The 27,770-nt window shown below is 40.6% G+C and overlaps 1 protein-coding gene and 2 long non-coding RNA genes across 3 annotated transcripts in view; 1 reads left to right on the top strand and 2 right to left on the bottom strand.

Moving 5' to 3' along the window:
• The first annotated feature begins 2,740 nt into the window (after positions 1–2,740).
• WDR75 (WD repeat domain 75) lies at positions 2,741–19,407 on the top strand. The gene is made up of 21 exons (XM_058840180.1): positions 2,741–2,863; positions 3,012–3,141; positions 3,917–3,982; positions 4,547–4,640; positions 5,257–5,381; positions 5,716–5,786; positions 6,328–6,444; positions 6,982–7,070; positions 7,889–8,047; positions 8,373–8,432; positions 8,522–8,637; positions 9,093–9,265; positions 10,008–10,171; positions 12,306–12,489; positions 13,879–13,973; positions 14,355–14,450; positions 14,968–15,137; positions 15,713–15,772; positions 16,879–17,022; positions 17,103–17,194; positions 19,047–19,407. The coding sequence occupies exons 1-21, from the start codon at positions 2,778–2,780 to the stop codon at positions 19,249–19,251; spliced, it is 2,496 nt and encodes an 831-aa protein (XP_058696163.1). The 5' UTR covers positions 2,741–2,777; the 3' UTR covers positions 19,252–19,407.
• Positions 8,009–27,770, bottom strand: part of LOC131579781 (uncharacterized) — a 41,174-nt gene continuing 21,412 nt past the window's right edge. The window contains exon 4 of the long non-coding RNA XR_009277772.1: positions 8,009–8,031. This is a non-coding gene — a long non-coding RNA (uncharacterized LOC131579781). The remainder of the gene's footprint in view (positions 8,032–27,770) is intronic.
• Positions 25,346–26,938, bottom strand: LOC131579782 (uncharacterized). Its single transcript, XR_009277773.1, has 3 exons — positions 26,826–26,938; positions 26,234–26,373; positions 25,346–25,627 (listed from the first exon to the last, which is right to left on the bottom strand). It is a non-coding gene; the product is annotated as an uncharacterized LOC131579782 (long non-coding RNA).

Here is a 27,770-nt window from a genome sequence, read left to right as displayed (position 1 = left end):
GTTAATTTAAACAAATAAATTAGAAAAAGCATACAAAGCCACCACTTCAAACAAATAAAATCAAACAGCAGGTTAGATTAATTTTGCTCCTTACTGCATTGATTACCACAAACCAGATACTTCCAAGATCTTCTACTACCTCAACTTCCAAAAAGTGGTACAGGTAAGCTTTGGTTCTTTATACACCTGTGCACCAAACTTAAAATATAGGTTATGACAATGAACTAAAAGGCTGAGTGCATCTAAATAAAAACAAAACCAAAAAACCTGAAGAAAGCTTTTTTTAAAACACATTGTGCTTGTATTTATTATTTCTTAATAAATCTATACTATTATAAATTATTATTTATAATTATTATTTATTGTTTTCTAGTAAATTTATGGCAATCATTTAAACTTTGAATATAAAAGTCTTTTAAACTCTGCCATAAGGACCCAATCTACTTCACAGCAATATTCCATATTTAGAATAGCACTACTAAAAACTTTGGGCAGCATTACTTGGAATGATTACACAGAGTATCTACAGTTGAAACAACCCTGTATATAATAACTAGCAAGTGGTCTTTTGATACTGAAATCACATTAATTGTGGCTGCATTACTGGGTTTTCTGCTGAAGCGGGGGAAGGAAAATAGAATTGTGCTGTTGGAAGCAGAGAAAGCCATGCTGAAAGCAGTGGCTGTGTGTGGGGAAACAGTACTCTGCACTGGTGCTGGCAGTATATGATTTATTTTATCTCTCTGTGTTCCTGCTGTATGATATATGTTTGGGGGTAGTCTTGATCTCTGCATGCTTTATCAGCTTCAAAGCTTATGGCAGATCTCCTAAAATGATAAAAATAAACATGCATTACAGAAACATATGCACTAAGATGCACAAGGTATTTGCCTTTCTCCTTTATCAAGGAAAAGGATGAGCATACCGAGTCCTGTGTTTTAATGAGACTTGACCACATTTAGTAAACCTGGATGAAAGAGTCCCATTCACATAATAATGTGGATTAAAGGGACTGTCTTTTCCTAGAGGCCTTGCTTTTTTCCCCCTTTGACAGAACTCTGGTTTTACTCAGTGCCTGTGGCTCAGAACGTGGACATGACATACTGTCCCTAGTGTCCTAGAGGAGCACTAGGTTGTATCTGCCTTTGGGTTCTAAAATATTCATCAGAATGAGAGCACAACACAGCTTTTATTTAGGCAGCAGTTGTAAATTCTGCTCTCAGCTCCGGAGAGAGTGCACCGTTTCATTGTCAAAGCATCTGAGATTGGCAGCCAGATTTCTAGATGCTCTGTGCCCTCACACCCATCCCCAGCTCCCTATGACCACAGTACTCCACGGTGTGTGCTATTGTCCCTGCACAATCCTCAGTTAACCTGCAAACTAGGATTCGGTCAGCAGGGAAGAGAAGGACATAGTTTACAGAAGGATGATCACACCTACCCCCTCATAATGCACCTGTCCCTGTTATTGTCTGTGAAGGGCGAGTGTTTAAAAATCAAGTACAAGCATACCAGAGATAGCTTCACTCGTGTAAACAGCTGCCAAAACTACACAGCTGTGCAAGAACTGCAATTGCTATTCTGAAGCAGCAGTGAAGGGCGCAGACACCATAAATCACGGTGTACTCCAGACATTCGCGTTGCTTCTGACAGCGGTTTTCCTCCAGATACGAGAACGCGATGTGCTCAGTAACTCAGCTAACCCACAGCTCGTCCAAGTCGGCGAACAAGGAGGGTTTTAGCAAAGCCTACCCATTATTTTTTTCTGTTCAGACTTTCTGCATACTTAAACAAGGGAGTTAACGCATTTTTCTCCTCAGACAGGCTCAATTCCAGACCCAGCCAGAGGACTCTGCCTTGCGGCGCCCTGACAGCCCGTGCCAGGCTCTGAGGGCAGCAGGGACAGGAGTGCTCGGGGAGGGAGTGAGAGCGGCACAGCCCCTCACGGGACAGCCCAGCCCTGCTGAGCGCCCCCGCCGCCTTTCATCCTGGGAATGGCGGGGGAGAGCAGCCGGGGGAGGTTTCAGACGAAAACCCCGGGAGTGGGCACGGGCAGCATCCCCGCAGGCTCCACAGCTCCCCGCACTCACCGGAGCTCTGAGGGGCGCTCGGCAGGGGCACCAATGGAGGGCGGAGCGCCCTGTACAAACTACCTGACAGGAGGCTGTGGCCAAGTGAGGGGCGGGCTCTGTTCCACGAAACCGACGGGAGGACACAGTCTCAAGCTGTGCCAGCGGGGGTTCACGTTGGACATTAAGAAGAAATTCTTCACAAAAAGAATGGTTGGAAAGAGCTTCCCAGGGAGGTGGCGGTGTCACCGTCCCTGGAGGTGTTTAGGGAGAGTCTGGGCGCGGCACTGGGTGCCACGGCCTGTGTGACGGACGAGATGCTTTTGGGGCCGTTCCCCTCCTGCGCCGCTCCAGTGTCTCCGTGAGGGGGCGCGCGCGTGCAGCCCGCGCGCCCGCAGCACGCGGCGGCGGCGGGGCCAATCGGCGCCGGGCGGGGCCAATCGGCGCCGGGCGGGGCCAATCGGCGCCGGGCGGGGCCAATCGGCGCCGGGCGGGGCCAATCGGCGCCGGGCGGGGCCAATCGGCGCCGGGCGGGGCCAATCGGCGCCGGGCGGGGCCAATCGGCGCCGGGCGGGGCCAATCGGCGCCGGGCGGGGCCAATCGGCGCCGGGCGGGGCCAATCGGCGCCGGGCGGGGCCAATCGGCGCCGGGCGGGGCCAATCGGCGCCGGGCGGGGCGGGGCCGGCGCGCGGGTGGCGGCGGGACAAGATGGTGTCGCCGGGCGCGCTCCGCGTGGTGCGGTGCGGGGGCAGTGCCCTGCGCGGCGCCAGGGCCGTGTTCTCCGCCGACTCCAAGCAAGTGGGGCGGGGGGCCGGGTCGTCCGCTCTTGGGAGGGGGTCCTGAGTTCTGAGCGGGGTTCTGCCCGCCGGTGTTCCCGCGGCCTGCGGCTGCCGCGGAGCGCCCGGGCCCTTCGGCCGGGGTAACGGCGTTTCCCCCCTGCAGGTACCTGCTGTGCGCCTCGGGGGACTTCGTGAAGGTGTACAGCGTGAACACCGAGGAGACTCTGCGGCTCATGGGCGGCCACGCCGACCTGGTGACCGGCATCCAGCTCAACCCACACAACCACATGCAGGTTTGCGGGGAGAGGTCTGGCTGGAGGTGGCCGGGGTGCCCCTGACCCTTATGTGCCACCGCGGGGGCTGTCCCGGGGCTGGCTGGAGTCTGGGAAGGGGCTGGGAGTGATTAGGGCACCGTCGAGCTGATGTTTCGCTGAAACCTGACCAGAAGGGTACAGCAGTGTCAGTTTCCTACAAACACAAATGTGAAACGTCACGTGGATTACACTCCTTGAATGGAATGACAACAAAACGGAAATACAGCAAAATTTCCGGTTCTTTGATTGAAAGAGTAAAAGAAGCATGCGAAAAAGTCAGAAGTACTGTGGTTGGTATTGGCCCTTCTGTATCTGCTGGTACTGGTGCAGATGTGCCTAAATCCCTTTAACCTGCCCAGTGGCTCCCTCTGGCCCCAGGCTGCCTTCCCTGCTCCTAGTTTGTTTGGGGGTTTTTTGTGTCTGGATATAAACAAGAGTTATTCACCGAGAGGGACTGAACTGCATCTTAGCTGTGCAAAACTGGGTGTTCACACTGTGGGTATCTGTGCAAAATTGGGTGTTCACATTGTGGGTATCTGTGCATTCGCTCTTTGTGACAATTTACATTTCAAACTAGGATAATAGCATTGTACTTGTACTTAATTTGAAGTCACATAGAGGTTGTCTGTCCTCTGGGGTTTTTTTATGATTCAGTTACCTGGAATCACAGTTGTCATTTTATGTACAATCTGGTGGATCTGGCATTGATGTATTGCTATTACTTATATAGTTGTTTTTGTTTGGTTTCTTCCAGCTCTATTCTTCTTCTCTCGATGGCACCATTAAGCTGTGGGACTTCATGGATGGGATTCCAATTAAAGTATGTTTAGTTATTCCTGTTAAGATCATGTCAAAAATGGGCACAAATCAGTGTGAGATGGGTTGTTCTAGTATTAACACAACCTAAAACCCATGTAATTATGGTAGTAATAGAATTTGATGATGATGCAGATCTTTTCAGGGAAGAAGATGGGAGAGGTACTGACATACTGACTTTGCTACCAGCTGCAGTTTTGAGTGCAGTGTAGTTCTGGAAAGTATGCTGCAGTTTGGGATGCAGCAATAGGAATTGATCCAATGGCTTGAAAATGTGGGCTGCTTACACTTGCTCACATTTTCTGTGATAAATACCCACCTCTGGGTGTGCCCTCTGCTTTGTATTAGGGATAAGATACCTTGAGGTCTTTCAATAAATTTAATGTCTCATATTTTATTAGTATTGTTTTAACATTCGTATTAGTGCTCGATAGAATAAAAGTGTATTTATTTTAGAATCAAAATTTTTAATTAATGCGTGAATGTTTCTTTAAGACATGATTACCTTATTTTAAAGACATACATACAGATGTAGTAATTGTTGATTTCCTTCTCTTTTTTTCTTCAGACTTTCACTGTAGGATCCAAACTTCTTGCACTGTACGCTCTTGCTAGTGCTGAGGACTCGGTGTTTGTTGTCATTCCCAAGAAGGGTGAACGAGGTACAGTACAAGTAGCATCATCCATTTAATCTCAGTCATTCTGTGTCTGTGCTACTGTCCCAGCAGTGAGCATTGTGCTGCAAGAATGGGCTTTAATATGTTAATTGTGAAATATTTTTTTAAATCCTGTGGCAGATATCTTTAGTCATGCATTTTGTATGTCTTTCATTCTCATTCTGTGACATCTATCATTCCAATATTTATCTAGAAGAGTGCTTATATTTGTCTAGAAGAATGCTTGTCTTTGCTTTTGATGCATGTACTGCATGGATGTGGTCTCTTAGATGCAGTTCATCTTTGAGCAGTGCTCACCAAGGTACAGGTTATGCTACTGAAGTTGGGCATGAGTGCTGGAGTTTATTCTCCCACCTTAGGCAGTATTACCATAAATGGATTTGTCCTATTCACAGCAGGGCTAGGTATTTTTCAGTGGGATTTTGTCTGCAATAAATACAGCTTGGCCTTACTGTGTATTATAATATATTGCTAATTCAGAGCAAGAGGAAATACTGTGCAGCTTCCCTTGGGTTCTGTTTACATTTGCACTGATACCCACTGTCTGGTCCTTGTTCTTCAGTACTACTGTTGGTTTCAGACAGATTTTTTTTTTGGTCAGATACATTCCAGCTGGTCTCAGTTAAGCTGACAAAAGGAGCAGGCCAAGATCTGGAAAGCAAGGAACTCTCAGTGGTTCTGGATGGTGTGGGTGCATCAGTGAAGCACATTGCGTTTGGAAGAGAAGTATGTTCACCTTCAGGATTTTATCTTTTCTGGGGTGTTGGGTTGGTTGGTTTGTTTTTTTTTTCTCTCAGATGAACTTTTTGCTGTTTATGTCTTTATACAAAGCACAGCAGTACTGAAACAAAACTGAAAGTAAATGAATCAGTGTGAGAACTATGCTTTCTTTAATATTACAAAAAAAAAAGGAACTTTGACACTTACAATGGAAAATTATTTTACTTAACATCAGCTTACATGTTGTCTCCAGTATAAAGTACTTTGTAGTGAAATGTACTTTATTTTTTTCTTGTATGAAAACATAATCTGTATGTCCTAAATGGCTTTACTTTAACAGGGTGCATATGTGGTATCAGTGAAGGATGTGACTCTCCAAGTTTATTTTTTTAAACGGAAACTGTTGAACAGGTAAGAATGAGAATGCAAATGGCAGGTATTGATTCAGTCTGAGAGATGCTGAATGTTTTTTAATTCATGACATGTGCACACATGATCTCATATTTGGTTTTTCTGCTGGAGGGGACATAGTCACTGTGTAAATAAGAAGTTTCCTGTAGAAGTGAGCAGATCAGTGGCAGGGGTACCTTACCTTTGCAACTCAGGGATGTACTTTTTTCAATTAGATACTTAGGTTGATGCTGACCTCAAACAAGTGACAGAGTCTGGGCAGGGCCAGGCAGCAAGAGGGAAGCAGGAGAAAAGGAAAGAGAGAAAGAAAAACAGATGCAAAAGCTGTTTTAGCTTGATTGAATCTGAAGAATTAAGGAAATCAAGAGGAAAATAAGTCTGTCACTGTTTTTTGGGAGTGCATGTAACCATAACAACTTGAAAACGTTTAATTTTGCTAATCAGAATTATTTTTACATGCACTAGCCGATCCTTTTGAAGATTTGTTCTAGAAAAAACAACCTAACGCTTACAATTAAAGTTACTTTCTTAACTTTTGAAGGTTTTCTTTAAGTACAGTGAAGACAAAAGGAGGAGACAATCGCTTCAGTTGTGTCGTGTGCCATCCTACGGAGGATTGCATTGCAACTGGCCATGCTGATGGAAAGATTCGCCTCTGGTATTTGTGTTTTGGTTAACTGTGTATCCCATAAACTTCTCTAACTGCAGGAATTAAGTCAAACCTGATCAAAGCAGTCTAATTTGTCCTTAGCATTGTCATTTTCAGAAGTCAGAATGAGCGATGAACCTGCAGTGTTGACAGTGTATATGTCAAGTGGAAAAAAATGGTTGATAAGTTATGCTCCATTGAATCTAAACTTACTTGTAAAAGGTAGTGGAAGGGCAGCTGAAATAACTCTTTATGGGCAAGTAGAGTCCTAAGGAGAGCACACCAGTGGAATACATGACTAAAAACATTACATGGTTAAGTTGCTTCCAGGGCTGAGTTGCTCAGTACATCTAAGATGTGAGGTGTGGACCAGGAGGGTTCTGAAAACCTGTAGTGTGTTCCTTCCTTCCTTCTGCATCACTTGAGCCTAGGATAAATGAGTCTAGAAGTTAGAGGACAGGATGATACAATTAATTCAATATTTCCTTTTGTTTACTCTGTTGTTGATGTTGTGGGTAAAGAATTGTTTTGCTCCTCTCCATACAGGAGGAATTTCCACCATAGGAAAGAGTACACATATTCCACACTGCACTGGCATCATGATATTGTCATGGATCTGGCTTTTTCTGTGGAGGGTGAGTAAAACAAAAATGAAAAACAAAGCGATAAAAAAACCTATAAAAATACCCAAAAAATCTCTGTCAAGCAAACAAAACCTTCTCAAATTTGAAGTGTTGCAGCAGACAGGGAAGAATCTATAGAAGGTCCAAGTTTTTCCCACTTACTAACAAATTAATTTCTAGAATTTTAAATATGTCCAGGAAGTATCTGAAATAGACATTAAAGGAGTTATTACTTTTTTATTTGAATTTTGATTAGCATTTGTAATGTCAGTTATCTGCCTTCTGTGGTAGAAAGAAAAATCTAACCCCTCCTCTCACCTCCACTCTTCCTCCCCTTCTGTGTCATTAATAATACTGATGAGTTCTTGCCAGTTATACTTGCATCCAAATAAAACAGTTCAATCTTGTCTGAGCTCAAACCTGCTGTCAGAAATACTACACTGTTATCTGAATTGCATGATCTGAACTATTCTCCTTAAGGTATTTCTTACTGCAAAGTACTTCTCACAGAAAGAGAGCAATTCAGCCGTATCCTAACACAAATATCCAACTGATTCAGAAAGCAATGGGAACTGCTGCTCCCAAAGCATTGCTTAAATTTTACTGTAGACACAAGTTCCTTTTACTTAATGCAAGATTCTCTAGCAATTTAACAGGGGATATTGAGAATAGTGTCTGTGTGTATTGCCTAGGCTTGATTTAATTGTTTACTGGTGACAATTTAAAAAGTTTTGAGAAACTCATGTCTGTCTGTTGCTGTGAAGATACAGGCTGCTGATTTTACTTCTTTTTAAGCAAAACTTTTTAACTGTATTTTGTTGCTGGAAAAGGAACCAGGTTGCTGAGTGGTGGAGTCGAATCCGTTCTAGTCCAATGGCACAATGAATCTTCATGCCAGAAGGATTTCCTGCCTCGTTTGGGGTCTCCTATCGAATACATCTCCATGTCCTCTGACGGCGCTCTCTGCTGCACCCTGCACACAGACAACAGTAAGCCAAAACGCATCCAAGTATCACTTGAATGGAAATACAAATCTTTATTTTGTTGTTTTGGATGAATTAACTAAGAACTACATAAAATTTTAGTGATTTTTTTTAGTGATCTGAAATCTCAGTGATCTGTAAAAAAACAGGTGCTTGTTCTTTTGCTCTTCAATCAGTTCTGTGAGTTTGCCTGGTGACTGCTGTAACTTGTCTTTTTCCACCTTGGTGTCATGAACTGGGAAAAGATACATTTACAGTAGAGATGGTTGCAGTCCCTTTCCCACCATGAAGTGTGTGCCTTTTGTAAGACTTTGTCTGCTTTCCCTTTCAGGAATTACAATAATCAACAGCAACCTAAGGTTTTCCAGAAGTATTCAAGGGCTAATCAAAAGTAAGTGCAGTAAAATTTATCTTACACTTAGAGGGTGGAATGTATCACTTGACAGCTTTGGTTATTTGTCACCTGATTTTTGTTTCCAGGTAGGGATGTCAAGACTGGCCTAGTGGTTGATCCTAGAACCAAAGCTTTGGTCCTGAATGGAGAGCCAGGCCACTTGCAGTTCTATTCCCTCCAGAGTGACCAGCAGTTGTTCAGTGTAAGTTGAATGGGCTTGTACCAAGTTTAACTTAATCAAGTAACTTGTGCATCACAATTCATTTAAAGACTTAATATGGCAGATGGGGAAAAACACCTTGCAGCTATCCCACAAGGCTGGATTTCAGGCTGAAATGTTCTTGGCTTTATCTCTGACTTCACTTGCTAAGCAAATCTAGATACTGAGAAAAGTACTGTAAAACACTGTGCTATCCTGTTAAAAATTTGTAAGTAAAACACCTTCAAATTACTTTTCATTCTTTCCCACACTTGGCGCCATTGTGGAATGCACATGACCTAGTTCTGCTTTCCCCACATGCTGGCATACTTCTTTGTGCCACAGCCCAGTCAGGTCTAACTGGAGCCTTCAGAACATGCTTTCTCCATGGTTTCATGAGTAGTATCTCTTACAGCTCTACCTGATTTTTAAAATAGACCTGTGGCCTTGCTTTGCAGCTGGACATTGTGCAGCGCCAGTACATCCACCAGGCGGGTCTGAAGCAGTCGGACCTGGTGAAGGTCGCGTTCAGCGCTCAGGGCACCTGGCTGGCCACAGTAGAGGAGAGTGAAGAAGTGACTGACCCTGAGCTGCAGCTGAAGCTGTGGTTCTACAGTGAAGAAACACAAAGGTAGTGATCACAGCTGGTGTTCCAGCTGCCAGTCACACAGATCCCTACACAAACGTTGCCTTGCAAAGGCAGAGTTTTTCCAGATCTGGGAAGTTACCAGCATCTGTGGCAGAGCACAGAGTTGCACTGAATACCCACAGGAAATAATTGCTCTGGATCTGTTTTACTTACAGTAATCAGAGACTATTGTAACCATGGGACTTAAATTCACATGTTTTCTGGATATTAAAAATCATGGACCTGGCAAAATGGTTCTGTAGCTTGCATAGTTTTCCCATCTATGTGTAATCCATCATTAATCAATTAGTCCTTCTCCAGGAGGTACAGAAGATTATAATTTTATTGTTGGTCTTTTTCTTCAGCTAACATATGCATCTGGCTAATACCCTTTCCCTAATTTTCCTATTAAAAAAATTACATTTTGAGAACAAATTGGTATTTTCTTAAAGAAACAAGGCAAAAGAAAGCTACTACGCAGATCAACCACATGACTAAGTACCAGAAAGACTGTCCAGAGTTCAGGCTGAGTATTTGAAAGATGCCTGCTTAGTGGTAATTCTGAGCTACTGTATGGAAGCCACTAGGGAAACCTGATCTGTTAATGCAGTACCATTTAGCTGTCTTAATTAGAAATTCTTTTGATTGCTCTTCTCCCTGCCCGTACCAGAATCAACTTGAACTAAAGTTTTCCCCAAGTTCCAAAAGAAATAGAATGGCAAGCTTCTGTTTTCTTTTTCTATAGCTTTACGCTGAACACCAGAATAAACACGCCCCATGACAACCACATCACAGACATGTGCTTTCGTGACATGGATGAACTGGGAGATGACTCTCTCATACTGGTAACAACTGGCAGAGACTGTGTGTTTAAAGTCTGGGTGATGGTGGAAGACACTGATCCAGAAGGTAAGAGTGGCCAAAATATAACTTACTCGCACCTTGTAACACAGAACCATAAGAATAACCTGAGTTGGAAAGGACCAACAATGAAATTTGAAGTCATGCTGTAGAAATTAAGACCCTACTTTCATTTGCTTAGTCCGCTGCATTGATCTGCTTCTGCTGCTGCATGAAGTATTGTGTTCTCCTGAGCATCCTGTGATGGAGTTCTGTCTTAGTTCCACAGGATTAGTTTGGTATGGAGGGTCCTGAAATAGCCAGAGACCTTGGCAAGCTGCTGCAGAAAGGAGTGGCAGCCTGTGTTCATTGGTTAAAGAATTGTGGTAATGATTTTTCCATGCTGAGAAAATGGATTTTTGTCAGTCCTCTGGGTCAGCTTTTCATTTGAGACTCCTGCTTAAAGGAGCAGGATACAGAAATGTGTTACTCTCTTTGAGCTGACTTAGTGTAAAATAATTGCACTTTTGCAGTTCTACAGATGCACCACTTCAGAGTTCAATTTTTGAACATCCTTCCTTTCCATTAGGTATTTGAGCATCACAGAATGGGTACTTAGGTATTTCTGGGATACTTTTAATAACCAAATTTTGCCTCTTGACAGACATGCTGATGTTCACTTCTTTCAAACAGACCATCTGTGTATGTTTATTGATTGCCCTGTATGCCTTTGGACATGAAATACAAGATTTCCAACATATTAACGTCCTTTTGCTTAAATATTATTACAGTGTCAGGCACACTTAAGTGAAGTGGCATTTTCCTGCCACTTGGATGTCTTGTCATTTCATGTTCCTAAGTAGCTGTGATAGTGGTCTTGCTAAACTGCTTGCAGTTTAGTCATCTGTTTGCCTTTTCGTGGGCAGGTAAGAACATGTTCAAAAGTACTTTTGAGCTGCTAGGGTTTCCATTTGGCAAACTTCGTCAAACTTTCTCTTTTCAAGCTCTTTGGTCCTCAACTGTGGCTGCTGATGAGAAGAAAAACAACCTTGTTGTTTACTGTATTAATAGTAACCCCCACAGTTGTAGCTGAAAGAGTGTTTGGTTTTGCTTTTTTTCATAAATTATTCTGAGGCTAAATTATATCTCAACTTAATAAGAAGATACTTTGATCTTGAGTATAGTATCAGATGGGGATGAAACTTAACTTTTTTTTTCTTCCATAAAAACAGTCTTATATCTGCTGACTGGCCTCATCAGGGGGTTTGTATTTTAAGTAACTACAGGGTTCTGTTTCATGGCATATATCAAAGTACCAATTAGTGGTGACTGCTGTGGTGTATTTGCCCAGTGAGGCAGAGTAGGAATGCTCAGGTAGAAAGGCTTGACATGCTGCAGCTTTTCTGCAGCAATTACTGGTTTACCAAAGAGCTGCTCAGTTGAGTTCACTCTGGTATGTGTTAATTGCAGCAGGTCTCTTGCTGGGCCCCTAGATGGTGCCATGCAGTTGGAAGTACACAATCGTTTCAGGCTTTTGGTTTTTTTTTGGTTTTTTTTACAGGCAGGTCTTCTAATCATCAACTTGTAGCCATTATATAAAGGGCATCTTAGCATAGGGTGATTTTCCTTTTTTCCCTTATCCTACTTGGATGTTTCAAAAGCATGCTGTAGGAGTTATTTTATACTGGGAAATGTATGTTAATGTGGTAAGTGCATCACTTCACTCCAGTTTATTTTCTGGTAACTGCCAAGAGTGGGAAAGGTGTCCCAACAGAATGCAGCAGGAGGTGAACCAATAGCATGCTGGTGGGTCACTTGGTGATCCTCAAACCTTCTGTAAGTGAACCATGAGCTTCATTGGATTCAGATGTTCAGATTTTTAGCAATATCCCTGTGTTCTTGCTAGAATGACAGAACAATTTTTAAAACAATCATTTTACCTAACCTCTGCGTCTTTGAGAGCACAGTAAATGGAGTTGGCAAACAAAGCATAAATATTGTACCAGGTCAGTTAAAATGCCAAACTGAGGACAAATCAAAACCCTATCAGCTCTTTTCCATATTAGAACAGGGCAGATTCTCTGTACTCTTCAAAAATTGTGAAAGAAAAGTGCCTTGCTCTTGAGCCTATTTTGCAATAATAATTGAATTCTTCTTTCTTCATGTATAGACTTGAATTAACTGGCTTGTTCATTCAATGCAGCACACGAGAGTGTGAGCTGGAGCTGTGACTTTGTAGGCAGCTACCACAACTACCAAGCTACAAACTGCTGCTTCTCAGAAGATGGCTCTTTGCTTGCTGTTAGCTTTGAAGAAACTGTCACTGTATGGGATTCACTTACTTGGGATCTTAAGTGTACATTTTGCCATCCACCTGGAAATATAAGGTACGTTTTTCAGCTGCTTTTCTATGTCTCATTTGAACACTCAGAAAAGAAAGAATCAATTCATAGAAGTCCAAGACCTTGTATATGTACATAAACATTGAATTTACCAGTCTCAAATTCATATATAGAAAAGACTAAAATGGCTTTTAGGTGGTTGGTTAAAAATACTGTTAAAAGATTGAGCATTACAGTTCCTTCTTACTTGCTTATGTCTCCTGTACCTCTCCCATCCTTAAATCTGTATCATGGAGCACACAAGTAGTGTGTTGATAGCCCTTCTCTTTTTCCCCATTAATCCAGGGGTGAATCAAAGTCCTGGAAAATTGTAAATACAAGAAGTTGATTTCTATCTTTATTTTGTATATGAACGTGCAAATAGAAATTATATAATAAAGACATGATGACCTGATCTGTACTGTGAAATACCTATCTTCATCCTCTCTAGCCTCTGTTTGAAAATCTATGTTTTCCTGGCAGACTATCCCAGCAGTGCTCCATTGTATGCTGTCAGTATAAAAGACATCAACATTGTGTGGTCACAATATTTTAAAGACTCTTTGACAAAGAATCATAGCAGCATACAGAGGTTTCTCCCTTCCTTGTGTTGTGTGTATGTTTGTAAGCTTTTCTTTTGTGTGATGAAGTCTGTTTTATATTGGTCCTCTAAGATTAGAAACTGAGAAATGTTATTCTGAAACTGGTGTGTAGGAGAATTATAGGGAGGCATGTGATCCACCAGCTTGGTGCAGTGGCAAGCTTTTCCCAGGCCAGCTGCCTCCTCTTACAGTCTTTACTATTTTTTTATATTAAAAGGAAATAAATTGCTCTACAAATTTAATGACTTACTGTATTACTTGCATGACTTCAAGGGGCCATGCTTTAATATACAAATTCTGTCCCTAATTAGCTGTTTTGAGAATCTTTTATCATTAGAAGTCATAAGGCTGTTCTGTTATTCTCAAACAAGAGACTGAGAAATTAAATCACATGCTTTCTTCAACTAGAGAGGCTTATAGTAACCCTTTAACTACTTCTCTCATTCTAGTTCCTAAATAATAGTAGGGCTTCTTTAAATTATTTTCCAGTCCCAGTGTGAACACTTAGAATTATGTATGGGTTTGTAATTTATTTAAATTTTTAATCCCTCCTTTTTACTGGAATGCTGTAGAAACACATATTACATATTTATGCATACTTTAAATCATCAGACTTACCAGGTGTGTGGAGTTTCATGCCACTAGAGGTGAATGCAAAAAGCAAACTCTGGATTTTGATACTAAAACTAAATCATAACAGAATGTTTTTTGTGACTTGTGAGTAATTGCTACGCAGAGAAACAAAGAGGAATTCTGAAGGTGACTAATTTGTTTTGACTTTTTACTTCTGTAGGAACATCTGCTTTGGGAGACTAACATGTTCCAAGTACCTTATTGGTGCCACTGATTATGGCTTTCTGTGTTGCTGGAACCTGCTCACTTGTGCATGTAAGATCAGCTTGAATGTGTGCTAGAGTAATTTAATACCTGAAATTACTCTGAAACCTTGAAATAATTCTAGTTCAAAACCAGATTTACACACTACAAAATGCCCTATGGAAATGGGATGATTTTTGTATTTAGGAGAGTATCCTGTCATCTGTATGTGCTTTGTGTCCATGTGCAGAATATTTTGTAAATTAGGTGAATGGTAGCCCAATAATAGGTAGTATTTCTTATACTTGTATTAGAGTTGGTAGCATTTGTGGTTTTTATTCACCAGGGAATGAGTGGAGCTGCCTCTTCCAGCAGCTAAGGCCCTGTGTGTTGTTTGTTCGACCTTCTGTTGGCTCCTTTTCACCTCTGGCTCTTGCTGTGCTTGCTTTTCAGTGGAGTGGAGTGCCCACCTCAACATCGTAGTTCTGCAACCTGATCCCCTTTCTGAACATATTGCTGCAGTCTCGTGGCTCTCCAAAGAGTCCAGCTGTAAGTACAAAGCCTTCTTTGACAAGTCATAACCAGCAGAATTTAAAACTGGGGAAGCACAATTTCTAGAAAAGGTTTTCTTAGAATTCAGACCATGAAAACTGCGAGAGGGACTCAGTGTGTGTTTGCACTTCTGGAAACTGAGCAGTATCTGACAGCAGCATTCAAATAAAGCGTGTTACCTTTTCTGCCAGTAGTAGTTCCAGGTACAGAATATATCTCAGGATTTACCACCAAATGTTCTTGACTCTCTCTTGTAAATGCAGAGCTGTGCAGGTATATTTTAGAGCTCTGACATTAAATTAACTCTTCCTATAGAAATGGTAATTTCCAAGTATGTTATCTGGACTGGAGAACTGTGAAGGGTCCCTTCTATTATTGAGTAAAGTTATCCAGTTATCTTCCTGTAAACTGGTGCTTGGAGGTAATCCTGTCCAGCCTTTCTGGAGGGCTTTGACAGCTGGCCAGGAGTGTAAGAATTTCCTGATTTAAAGAAAAGATATTCTTGGTTTTGCAGTGTTTGTGTTTAAACCAAATGAGCCACGGCCACTCTACATCCAGAGAAATCTTTGTAAAGAAAAGATCCTTCTTGCTGCCTTTGTTCCAAGAGATGAACCTGAAACTATAAGCTCAGAAAAATACCTTTGGCTAAGAAAATCCCAACTGTTTTTTCTTACGGATACACAAGTAAGGAATAGTAATTGGTAGGTGGATCCTGGGGAAAAACTGTTTTCTTTAAAAAGGATTGATAGGAATTGAGAGTTCTGCTTATGAGCATAGGAGTTCATTTTTTGATTTCAAGTCATTGTAAGCTTTGCTTTGTTGAAAGCACTGCCTGAACAGCCTAAGCTCAAAACTATTTACTGGTTTTCTACTGTGAATAGTTTATGCTGCCTCATTGATACAAGACACTAGATAATTTGGGAACATTGCCTATGTTGTTTAACTTAAACAAGCACCTAGAAGCTGTATGAATTATTGCTGATTATTCAAATGTTCCATATGATATTCAGTTTCCCTGTAATTTCTGGGTGGGGGTGTGTGGTTTTTTGTTTGTTTTCCCAAAAAGTCTATAGAACCTCTTATGTCCATTCTTGTTTGTCTTCAGTTTCTTTACAAAATAAAGAGGAAGAGATGGTTTTGCCTCTTCCACTTGACTGATAAAAGCTTTTGGGTCAGTTGGAAGCTTCTGTAGGTGAACTATGGAAATAAGGAAAGCAGTTTCATATATGATAACTGTGTTATGTCCTTCTGTATTTTAGGAGCTAATGACACTTAGCACAAAGTCTCTGGAAGAAAGGCTCACACCATCAAGCAAACAGGTACCTCTCACAGAAGTTCTGACTCAGATGGACAGAGCAGTTCAAAATTCTGATGGTGGTCATTTTGTCATATTGAAATTCCCTTTTGTCATGAAAATGCACACCAGATCCTTACATGGAGTCACAGGCACTTAGCAGATGGGGCAGTAATCTGGATTTTCTTATTTTTTGACAAGAAGTGCTGTTTGTAAAAAAATTTTTAAAGTATCAGTAAGTTGATACTTCATTTCCTCTGGGAGGGAGAAGAGAGTACTTTTCTAAAAGATTCAGGTTACACAAATGAAGCAAAATGTTTTAAGTTCTTTCCTTATCTGGATTCCTGTAACACTTGGAGCCTTGAGTGTGGTCTGAACTGTGCTTTCTAATGGGGCTGAACAGTTGTCAGTCAATTGTGACTTACCAGTGAGAAGGATTTCCAAAATTCCATTCCAGTATGTATTTCTGTGGAGAAGTAGTCTGGGAAATAGTTTTTTGTGTTCTATTTTTTGTTGTTGTTTTTTTTTTTTTTAATTCACGTTCAAGAAGTGTTTCATCCTCACTGAAACAGCAGCATTTGATTGATTTGGTTGGTAAGGTAAAATAGATCAAAGTAGAAGTTAGTATCTTTCTAATACAAAATGCTGTGGGAATGTGGGCATAAGCAATCAGTTTCTTTGGAGGGTGGGAAATAATTTGGTGTTCGAATTTATGTATATTGATGTAGGAAAATGCCAGAAGTCAAGGTGCCATGTTTTGGTCCCCATTACATAATTGAATCTCTCCACAGATGACACTGGAGTATAAATCATCTTTTGGTTCTAAGTAGAACCAGAAAAACCCATCCTTTGGTTTTATGGCACATGCACCACTTCCACACCTGGAACTTAATAGGTGGATCAGCAAACTAAAATCTAGTGTTGGGTCCAGATTCTGGATAGTTTTGCAACCCTCTGTGCAGAAGTGTCTCCAGACATCCGACAGAGGATGAGTACAAAGAGGCACATAGCTCAGTTGAGTTAAATTTGAGTGTAGACTTTCCTCACCTGGGTTTATTCTGAATTTTCGTAACTTAAAAGGATATAGAACTTAGATTTGTAACACTAAAATTCTACTTATATTTTTCCAAGCTGGCAGTAGAAGAAAGTCTTCCTGTGACACCATTCAGTTTGCTGTTGGGAAAGCACAGACATCAGCAAGCACAGGACGATACAGACCTTGGAAAACCAGTTGTTCATAATAAGCAGGAGCAAGCTTCACCTGCTGTCAAAGAGGTAGGAGTAATTGCAGTAAATGTACAAGCAAAATCACGACAAACAAAATCTTTCATAAAGCTTCTGTTCTATCTTTGCAGCTTTTGCACACTCCAGCACACGTTTTGCCATCTGCTTCCTTCCTCTGCACTATATTTATTAACTCATTGCTCATCTCCAAAGAGAACAAAAGGTAAGAAAAGTTCAAAAATTCTCCTTAGTTATCAGTTACTTTAAATTATGTACATCTTTGTTCAAAGTGTGAAAGCAGTTTTCCAACACACTTTACCTGTTCAGTAAGTTAGTAGAATACTTCAGTAGTGGTAGTGGTCTGGCTGTTTAGTGTATGGGCTCTTTTGTTGCTGTTATTTTTGTAGGTTTTGCATAACGTGCTTATATGCAAATGTTCTGTATGAATTTAGCTTTACTCCAGGGATTTAATGGCTTTTTAGTGCTGTTTTTGGTTAAATGCTAGATTCTCAACTTTATTTGAAATTTCTATGACTTGCTGCATAATTTTTGGTTTCAGTTTCTAGATACACCAAGGAGTTAGAAGCTCGATCTTAAGAATTTGTTTAGAACTCAAATGTAATTTCTAATTAAGCTACAAAATACATGTGTATACTGTAAGCACATCTAAGCTTGGCTTACAGTTCATTAATTCCAGTTTAATAGAGTAGTTTGATAGGTACTTAAAATTGTTGCTTTCTCCTTTGGAATCAATGTATGCTGCTAAAATGGGAATGCAGGCCCAGGGATTATGACAGTGGTATCATATTAGGATTAATATCTTGTCACTTACACTGAAGCCAGTTAAAAGATTGCATTTTTGTGTCATCTGTTCTTTAAAATGTTTCATTAAACTCTGCCAGGCCAGGGATGAAAACCAGTCTGTGGAATCAGGTGTTGGTGTGGATTTGGTAGACAGGTGAGCAGGTGGCTCGCAGGGCCGGAGCTTACCTGGGAACAAACACAGCTTCTGAGTGTTCCCTGGCTTCTGCCACGTTGTGCTGGCCACTGCTGCAAGATCTCTGTCTGCATGGCACAACAAAACATCCACAAAACACTGGCAAAAAACTAATACATGGAAACTTGCATCTAGTTTCAGTCCTGAAGAGTGTGAGAGTTCAGTGACCTGTGTAAATATTTGCACTTGCAGAGGTTGTACTTTGACAGCGGTGATTAGTATGGCTGAGCATTTAAAGGTACATACATGTGAGGGCTGCAGCATTGGGCCCTTGAAGACTGAGCACAATTTATCACTGTAGAGTGGATCTATTATACCGTGGATATATAATTAGCATTAAATGCTTCTGTTTTCCTTGGCACTGTGATATTACTGTGTGCTTCTACATTTATGTTTTGTGAGTGATGAATAGTTTGTGTTAGAACAGATGATTTTTAGAAGACCAGTACTGTTTTGCCATGCAGTTCACTCTTAATAGATCTGGACTATTTATACAAGAGACACTTGAATTAATACTATTAATTAATGCATTTTAAATTATAAGTTCCATATAATTTGTTGGAATTGTACTTTATACTTCAGCACAGACTTAAAACTCTTGAACTCAGAAGGCAACAACTACTTCAAACACCCCTCTATGTTCAGTGAAAAAAAAAACAACCAAAGAATTATTTTTCTTTCCTAGTAATGCTTTAGATATTGTAGCAGTTTTTAAGTCCATGTGACCTCTTTCAGATTCTTGAATACTGACATACTCTCAACTGCCAGTGTATTGATTCAATGTTTCTGATCCTGTAGGACTGCAATGTTGTAACATTTGTCATAGTGCTGACCTGCCTGCTCTGCAGTTATGTAGTGTGTTTTGAAAAAGAAAACTATTTAAAGTTTACTTAAAGGAGAGCTGTTTGAGAAATAGCTTGAAATTGAGATGGCAAGAGAAGTGTAGTAGTTTTAAGGTAGACTGAAATAAAATAAAAATTAAAAAAAAACAAACTTGCTTACTTAGTTGTTTACATAATAACTTCTCCCCTATAGTACTGTAGCATTACTAATTGGGTTGTTTCCAACCATCTTCCAGTGCTGAAGAAGTTGCTGATGAAGTAGAAATGGAAAGTGAAAAAGCAGATGGTGATTCAGATGAGGAAGATGTCACAGTAATGGAACAAGAAGATACAAGCCCTATGGAATTATTAGGAGAAATGACATGTAAACTGTCTAAATCCCAGGAAAAAGAGCTACGAAAAATAAGAAAAATGGACTACAGTTGGATAGCAGCATTCTAAACAGACATCTTACTTCTTTTATACTGCAAGTTGAAACTTTGTGAATTAAATATTCTTTTAAAAAATGTTTCAGGTCCTTTGGCCAGAAATTTTAGCAGCTTCTCTTTCCAAAGGAATGCAGAACTATGGGGAGAGATTAAAGTTTTGAAAAGCTGATTCTGCTCTTAGTTTATTACTGATTCTCTGTGACATCAGAAAATGCTTAACATTCCCCCCACACACACACAAGTATATTTAAAAGGCTAATGGCAAAACTGAGTTCATTATCTGACTTGTGATCAGTTAGCAAAGTGACAGCTCAGCTGCTGAAAATCTTCCCCTCTGAGGCTGGGTTACTGCTGTGAAAGCAGCAGCAGCAGGAAATGCCTTCAGCTGGTGACAGAGCTTAGCTCCAGGTGTGGCAGGGGAAATCAGGGTCGTTCTTGGTGCTGTATACAGGTAAGTAACAAATCTCCCTAGAAGTTCCTCTCCAGATATTGAGACAGGTGAGAAGTGGTTTAACATGCCTGGTTAGAGAATACAGATAGGAATCTTCTGTGGAGTTCACAGAGTATGGAGATTCTTAGGTGGAGGGTGCTCAGAACACAATGAAACCTTTCCAAATCCCAAGACAACTGCATCGTGTAGGAAATGCATCAGTTCATGCAAGAGCCAGTTTAATAGGCCTTTAATGCATCAACTGGAATTCCTGTATAACACTTAATTATATATATCAAAGTGTAGAATTGGATTGAAATGGGTGAATTCAAGGGCCTAAGAGTGAAGATAATCTCCTCTGCTGCTGCAGTATGAAGGCAAGTGGATGCAAATGGCACAGGTCACTAAAAGCTCTGAAGAAACAATATTTTGCTAAAACTATTCAGATTAAAAATGCTGGAACAAGAACGATCCAGCACTCAGTGAAACCTGAGTTCTCCCTACTCTGCTTTTTCTGGACTCTGCTTCTCTGGAAGGCACTTAGTGGCAACATTTTTAACTTTTTTAGGGGGAATGTATCCTGCAGCAGACAAAATCTGTCACTTCCACCCATGTATCAAAATACTTAAATTCATCCTTAAACATCAAGGAAGGCGCCTCAAAATTATTTTTCTATCATGTTTACCTTTCCCATTTTAACACAAAGGTGGTGCTTGCTCCCTTGGTGTGCTGGCAGGGCCATCATCAGCTGCTGTGGGGTTAAACAGGTCCCAGGCTGCAGCCAGGGAGGAATGGATGTTGTAGCAGTACCCAGAATGTGGCACAACAGTGCCTTGGACATTTAGGAGTGAGGTACTTTGGATGTGGGGTGAGTCTAAAAACCCTGAGAAATGGAAACAGTGCCATAAGACAGGGGTACTGAAAACAATTCTACCAATAGATCTGTGCTGGCTTCATAAAAAAAAAAAAAGGCAAAGCAACCAGCCAAAAATTAGTTTAAAACTATTTATTGTAGAAACTTTTAATTCTGTAATGTAGGGATAAAAATAGTTCAGAAGACATTAGTTTCTTTAAAGAGCCTTGGAATGTCTGTCATGTAACTTGAATTGAGTGATGATAGTCACTTGCACACTCTTTATATTTCCTTCTCATCAGACATGAATGTGAAAAACAGTTAATTGATCCAGTTTCAGGCTAAACCAGTTGGGGTTAACTTAGTCCCCCAGTAGCAAAGGGCTCCTGCATCTTCTCATACAATAAAGTCAGTGTATACAATAAACCACCCTCTTCACACTACCCTTTCTTATGACTGTGAGGCACATTTTCTTCTATCATAGATTATTTACTAGGACTAGTATTACTGAGAATTTTAAGGAAAGTTTTTAATAACTAGGCATTTTGCTTTCTAGTTTAGGCCTTGGTATGCAGAAAAATAACATTCTAGAACCTGTAAAAGTTCTTCAAAGTTAGTTTGCCTGTAAGTTCATGTCTCTCTTATTTCTATAACAGAATTACAGGGAGAGAGGGAAACTATCACAACTCTGGCCAGTTTTCTGCTTTTGCATTTTTCTCCCTTTGTGTAACAGCTTTGTAGATAACCTCATGGTATATGTAGCTGAAGCAAACAAACACAGCTCCCCAAATATTACCAATTTTTATTTCCATCCCTCTTATGTTCAGAGCTGAAACTGATACAGCCTTTTCAGAACCTCAGACCCAGTGATTTTTTCCTAAATGAAAAGTTCCAACAGAACAAATAGGGAAAATTATTTAAGATGGTAACTGACAAATGATAAGTTTTGAAAACTCAGAAAGATTAAGAAAGTACAGGAAAATAAAAAGTAAATATATTTTCCCCCCCTTCAAAATATGCACTGTATTAAGAAACAAAAACCTTTCAGTGTGTCTATTCTTTTTAAAATAACATCAGACTTCAGCTCTGTGAAAAACAAGTGTGAGTTGAGCAGAGATCTATACACAAGTTATTGCAAAAGCTCTGTATCAAAGCCTGGTGCTGTGTTACTGTGTCAGCAACACTTAAGTGTGGCTTTAAAGGAAGAAACCTTAATATCCGTTCATGTGGAGTTTCTTAAATTCACATGTTCTTGTGAAAGTCAAGTGCTTTCCTGGAAACCAAGCTGGTATGACCAAGAGACAATTCACATGCAAGTCAGCATCTGAAGGTGCAGTTCAGTTTTGTGTTCAGGCAGCAGTGCATTGTGTTAGCAATCAAGATACAACTTTTAGACTTAAATCTTTTGTCTTTACTGACTTGGTTTTGCTTTGCACAGCAGACTGAATGTACTGGGATAACAAAGAGGGCCCTCAGTTTTTAGTTCTCTGTGTTTTTTCTGCTCAAGAAGGAAATATATTTCTGGTTACAGTTTTACTAGGCACATTCTTGACCAACCTTGTAGAAAATGCCTTCTGGCTGATATTGCAGTTACAGCAGTGAAGAATACAGAGGGATGGCTGCTACTGATGTATCTGTGGCTGCTTTGGAATACTTTAGTTTTAAAACAGTTCTCCGCTGTTCCTCATTTCTTTTACTTTTCTTTTTTAATCTTTTATCTCAGTAACCATGAATGGGCCCCACATTTACTGTGATGCCCTAAGTTAAATCTTCATTTGATTTTTTGGCTCCTGCTTCTTCCTTCTAAGGGCTACTTTACAAGGATATTATTATTCTTTAATGGAAATATTTTACACAGAAGACCCTAGAGAAGGAGATTTAACTTAATCTCATGATTCCTCGTGATAAATACAACAGGTAAGAAAATGCCTCTGTAACATGTAGAGGTCAGTGTCCAATACCCGTGGGTGCCTTGTGTATCACAGCAGGACAGCAGATTTCACAGAAGCTGTCACAGCTTTATTTAGGCTGAGGGACAGACCACACAAGGGTGGCAAGGTGCCTAGAAGGGAACTTGTTTACTTCCCAAATTTTCCTCTCAGGCAAGTGGTTGGATGAAGATGAGGGCCTGAAATTCCAGCAGCTATAGCAAGTATTACAAAAAATAAATATATCGTCAAGGCCTTCCGGAGTACATCATGGCAGTGGCCTTTGACTCGGAGGCTGCTTCCCTGAGACTGCCCAGGTGCTGCTGGAAATGCAGAGGAGGCGACCAATACTTTTAGCCCATTTGTTCCAGTGAAGTGTAGTTCCACAGAGACTGAAGATCACTTCTCTTTCATTGGTATTTTGGGAGGCCAAACCAGTTATTAGTTAACAGCAGCTCCAACACGTGCCCTGTCCTTGGTGGGCAGACTTGGCAGGAAAGCTATGAGAAAGGGGCTGATATTACTAAACAGCAGTTGCTATGGATTTCTGAGTTCAAGAACGGGGAAAAAACCCTGCAAATTGTGCCACGTGTTTTAGAATCACCTGGATCTTTGTATTTCAGCCTAACAATCGTTTGTCTGTGTAGCCTTGGGGAGGCTCTTTTAGATACCTCAATCTGCCAAATGCCAGCCTGCAGTGAGCCTTCTAAAACACATGCTAACAGCCAGAATTAGAACCAGCAGAACACAAGATAGAGGAAAACAACAGCTTCAAATATAACTCAGAGAAACCTGAACAGACCTTCTGTCCCAAAGCAGAGTAACTGAGGTATATTTATTCTTGACATGTATTTGTCTAATTTTGCAAACCTCTGATAAAAGTCATTCTATGGTATGGAATCTGTTCAGGGCTCACCTATTCTGACAACACAGTTTTTCCTTATAAAAGCAACCTTCCTTTCCTGTAAAATTTCTATGCTATTCTTTGGTAAGAATCACTTAAAAAAAAAAAAAAAAAAAAAAAAAAAAAAAAAGCAAGCATGCTATTTTATTTCCTTTAAATAAAATATCATCTAACTTTTATTTTTGCTTTTCCCTGGGCCTAAACAACACCAGAACTGTCCTTGTTCCCTTCTTTGGGCTAATTGCATATATTGTTCTGACTAATTTATAATTTCAAGGGCAAAACTTGTCAGGGTCATTTAATACATTTCTGGATAGTCCTAAAGCCTGCCCTTTCTCTGTTCTTGTTTGTACTCCGTGCTAATTACCTTTAGTATCTGAGTCTTTCTGGTGATGGCAGAAACAAAGGCAGCAATTTACAAGTCTGCTAACACCCCAGTGCTTCAGAGCAAACACCTCTCCCAATGTAGAATCCCTGCAGGACATTGTTTTCTGTGAATATCCCAGTGCAGATTTAGCTTTGGCCTCTGCTCAGCAGTTCCTTGAGGGGTTAAGTAGTTGATTGTAATGATGTAAACTGGAATTTAGCCAGGGCAGCAAGGTCACTCGCCTCCAAGGTTGCAAAAGACATTAAATTATACTCTGAACAGCTCTGCATTTTAACTACTTCACTAACATAGAGGGGTGAGCTTGTCACAGTAGTCTCTTCCCAAGATGAAATCATTATTAGAGGGCAGAAATCATGAGCAATATTTGTGTTTGTACTGTAAAGCCAACTCAGGATGAAATCCCTACTCTTCAGAAGTCACTAACAAAGCACTTTTTGACTTTATAGTCCAGGGTCACAAAATCACATTGCCAACAACAAGGTAAAGTACTAAATCCTAAAATACTGCTATAAGCAATGTTCTGAGATGTATGTGTGGTTTGAAAGTGAATGTAGCCCAGGCTTCTTACAAAGAATTCCTTGTTAATATGGTTGGTAAGAGGGGGAATGAAGCCCTTTAGGTAAATACCATCATGTGGCTGTAAGGAGAGTTCCCACACAGCTGGAAGCTGTGTATCAGCAGTTCCTGAGGCTGTGGGTTTCTCAAACTCTCTGAACACATAAGTGGCCTCCGTGGAAAGAAGCATTCCCACCTCCCAGCTAACATCTGCTGCCTGTTGCTGTATCCCCTGTGCCAATACAAGCTCCCATTGCCTGTGTGGGGAACTGGCTGGGGGAAAAAAGCTTGTAATGAAACCAGCTAATACATTAATAAATAGCTTAAGATGATCACAGAACTGCAGTTGCACTGTGAACAGGGCAGGACTTTTCTTCAAGAGGTTTTCTATGCTCAAGAACATGGAGTTTTAATGTTATACATCCAAGCCTCACTTGTTTGTCCCAGAGCCTGTCCCTTGTGCTGGGAGAGCTGCAACCACACCTCGAACATTCCCAAGAGATGTTTGTTTGGTGTGATACCCAAGACAGGTCAGCTCTCATGCAGCAATTCCTGGTTTCCCCTTACACCCGCTTCCTCCTCTCCCAAAATAATAGGTAAATAAACAAATAAAGCAGTGGCCAGCAGTTCAAAGAAAATACTTTTAGACTGATGGCATTAAACTACTGAGGGGGATTATTCTATCAGCTTCTAAATGAAAACTGTTAAAAAATTGTGAATTTTTTAAGATGCAAGGAAGTATCATTACTGGAGCCATGACCTTTGTCCTCTGTTGACCTTTCCAGATGCAGCTGTGTAACTAAGAATTAGCTTATCATTCAAGAGCACGCATTGCAGCCATCAGCTCATCTGATTTCTTCATGAGAGCAGCAACAAAGGAGCAGGTAGAAGGTAGTGCCCAGAAAAGCAAGTTTTTGCTAGTTTTTCAAAATGGTTTTCTTATACTGCTAGCTCCTTTATTTTAAACCAGAAAAATTATCCCAGCCATAAAGCTGGTAATCAGCTACTGTTATTAACACTTCAACTTATGTTTGTTTGCAGTGCTACTTTGTTTATTAGACTTTTAGACTCAAGACTGTGATCAAAGCTTTGAATATCTTGGCTATTTGATTTCCTTTAGTGACCAAAGGAGTTTTCATTTTTTCCTTAAACCAGTGAAACAAGTCAACAAACAAACAAACAAACTCTCCAACATTATCTGAGATGTGATCTCTTTCATTTTTAGTCACTGACTAAATGAAAGACAACTAAATGCTGCCTCAGAAGAAGGATCAGAGTGGGTTTGACACCTTGGGCCACCGAGCAGGAGCACAGGGACTGTTGGATCACAACTGCAAAGACAATGAAGAGTCTCAGGGCACGTCGCTTTGGCCTCCTGATTTTTCTTGTGAGCTGCAGATTGCTCCATTTCCCCTATCACTTCAAAGAAGGAAAACTACCAAAAACGTAAACAGTAAAAATCAGTGTATGAGCTCTTAGTACAAAGAGACTATTTAAACCCTGAAATATCCCATCCTGAAAAGAGCCCTTTTTCACTTGGCATAGAGCAAATAAATGAAAGCTGGATTTCTGAGAACTATCACATCTGTAGGAAAGGAAAATTTTCATAGTGCTTGCTCCATCAGTCTGTACAGTATGTTATTTCTGGATTGCATATTCTGTGAGCAGGCTCAGGATACAGAGACAGTTTATCTTTCCTTTTCTATGAAATCTACTAGCTGTTCTCAAGGATTTTAGTGGAAAGAAAAACTCACATCCATTGCAAAATAAAAACCCACTTCTAAACCAGCAGGTTAAATGAAGCCAGAAAACCACCCTGAATGCCCATCAGTGCAAATCACCTGGAAGCCATAAATAACAGCTTTCCAATTAACCAGCAAAGAGTATTCCAAAAACATTTCAACTTGGAATAATGCAATGTAAGTAGAACCACTTACAAAATAATTGAAGATGGGCTGAGATATACAAATGGTGGAGGTTTCCAGCTGCCCCTCTCAGCTCAGAGGTAAATTAAGCCACTTACACAGTTCAGGTAAAACAATTCAGTAGATCCTGTAGAAATGCTCCAAAGATCTCTCTGTAGATAGACAAATACAATACAACCATGGCTGAGACCTCAACTTAGAGATGGATACCAGTGCAAACACAAACATGTCAAAAAAGGAGAGTTTCCTATTTACATTCAAAAAAATTCAGAAGTTCTTAAATAGTTTTTCAGACTAAATACAACAGTGTGATGTATAATATGTAAATCCTGCATCCAGAGAAATATATTTTAGGCATGCTTAGCTCTTTGTTAAGAAAGAAGGAATCTGCAGAGACTCACAGGTGCAGCTCAGGTTGCAAGAGCAGCATCAGCAAGCAAAGAAACAGCAAAGGGGAACAGGCTAAAAAAACCCAAAACCGTTCCTTTATAGCTTTAGGAAAAAGAAACCCAAAAAGTTCTATGCACAGCACAGTGTTGCTAGTTTTTCCCATAATTTTTTGGGTTTGGGTTTGATCTCCAATGAGAAGATCATTTTCATCTACCTGGAGCATTCATGTCCCTTTTCCATATGAATCTTCTGGTGTTAAGCCACAGACTCCTCTTCACTGGGATGTTCATGGACACTCTTTCCTCTTACCATCTACTCATCTCAATTAACTCCCTGCAGCGTAACGTCCCAACCCAACAGGGCCAAAACTGACCAAAGGGTTCAAAAGTTATTTGGAAGGGGAGTGAGGCTGAGGGAGACACACACAGAGAGAAATTGCAGGAAGTTTCATTTTTCTCATGGAACCAACGTAGAAATCAATTTTCTCCTTCTGTATAACTGCCTCCTAGGCAATCATGCCAAGTGGGAGAGGCAGCTGCTGTGCCTTTTCCCTGTACTCACACACTGGGCCACCTGCAGGACCAGGGATGAAGAGGATCCAGATCATCATGCACAAATGCACAGGGACAAGAATCTCACATTAAGACCCTGCTGACCTATTGACATAAAATATATTCCAAAAAATTAAATCTAACAAATTCAGTTTAGGTCATTGTTCTAAATAAGAATAATTAGGAAACAACAGAAAGGAGGCTTCCTGCAGGCACATCAAATGGACTTGAAAGATTACTAGAATTTCATAAGTGTTTTATTACAGTAATTAGTGAGAAAGTGCTCAACCAGAGATGACCCAAAAACTTTACATGTGCAGCACAGCAGATCACACTACTGAGAGCAACAGATTAATTTTGACTCTGTGCAACAGTTAGATTTGACTCTGGGTTTTACTCTAAGCTTTGACTTTTTATTTTTGTAGAAGATCCCCTTTTGCTTTAATTTTTTTCCCTGTGATTATCAGTTGGAGGTTTATAGAACTGATATTCATTTCCTGAAGATTTACCGAAGTCTTATCAATTTCTTCTGTAAGAGATTTCTTCAGCATCTGCTGTTCTTTCACCTGTTTTGATCTCTGTTGCTATTTTAATTACTATCTTACTAG

This window comes from Poecile atricapillus, chromosome 5 (genome assembly GCF_030490865.1).
Source record: "Poecile atricapillus isolate bPoeAtr1 chromosome 5, bPoeAtr1.hap1, whole genome shotgun sequence".
Classification (NCBI taxonomy): Eukaryota; Metazoa; Chordata; class Aves; order Passeriformes; family Paridae; genus Poecile; species Poecile atricapillus.
The sequence above is the reverse complement of the archived record's forward strand: the minus strand, read 5'-3'. Positions and strand labels throughout refer to the sequence as shown.

Bases quoted from the DNA above. Each gene is read 5' to 3' on its own strand.
- WDR75 (XM_058840180.1), top strand. From the start codon at position 2,778: ATGGTGTCGCCGGGCGCGCTCCGCGTGGTGCGGTGCGGGGGCAGTGCC. The intron at 10,172-12,305 runs GTAAGAGTGGCC...CATTCAATGCAG, and splicing joins GGAAGACACTGATCCAGAAG to CACACGAGAGTGTGAGCTGG. The intron at 14,451-14,967 runs GTAAGTACAAAG...TTGGTTTTGCAG, and splicing joins GCTCTCCAAAGAGTCCAGCT to TGTTTGTGTTTAAACCAAAT.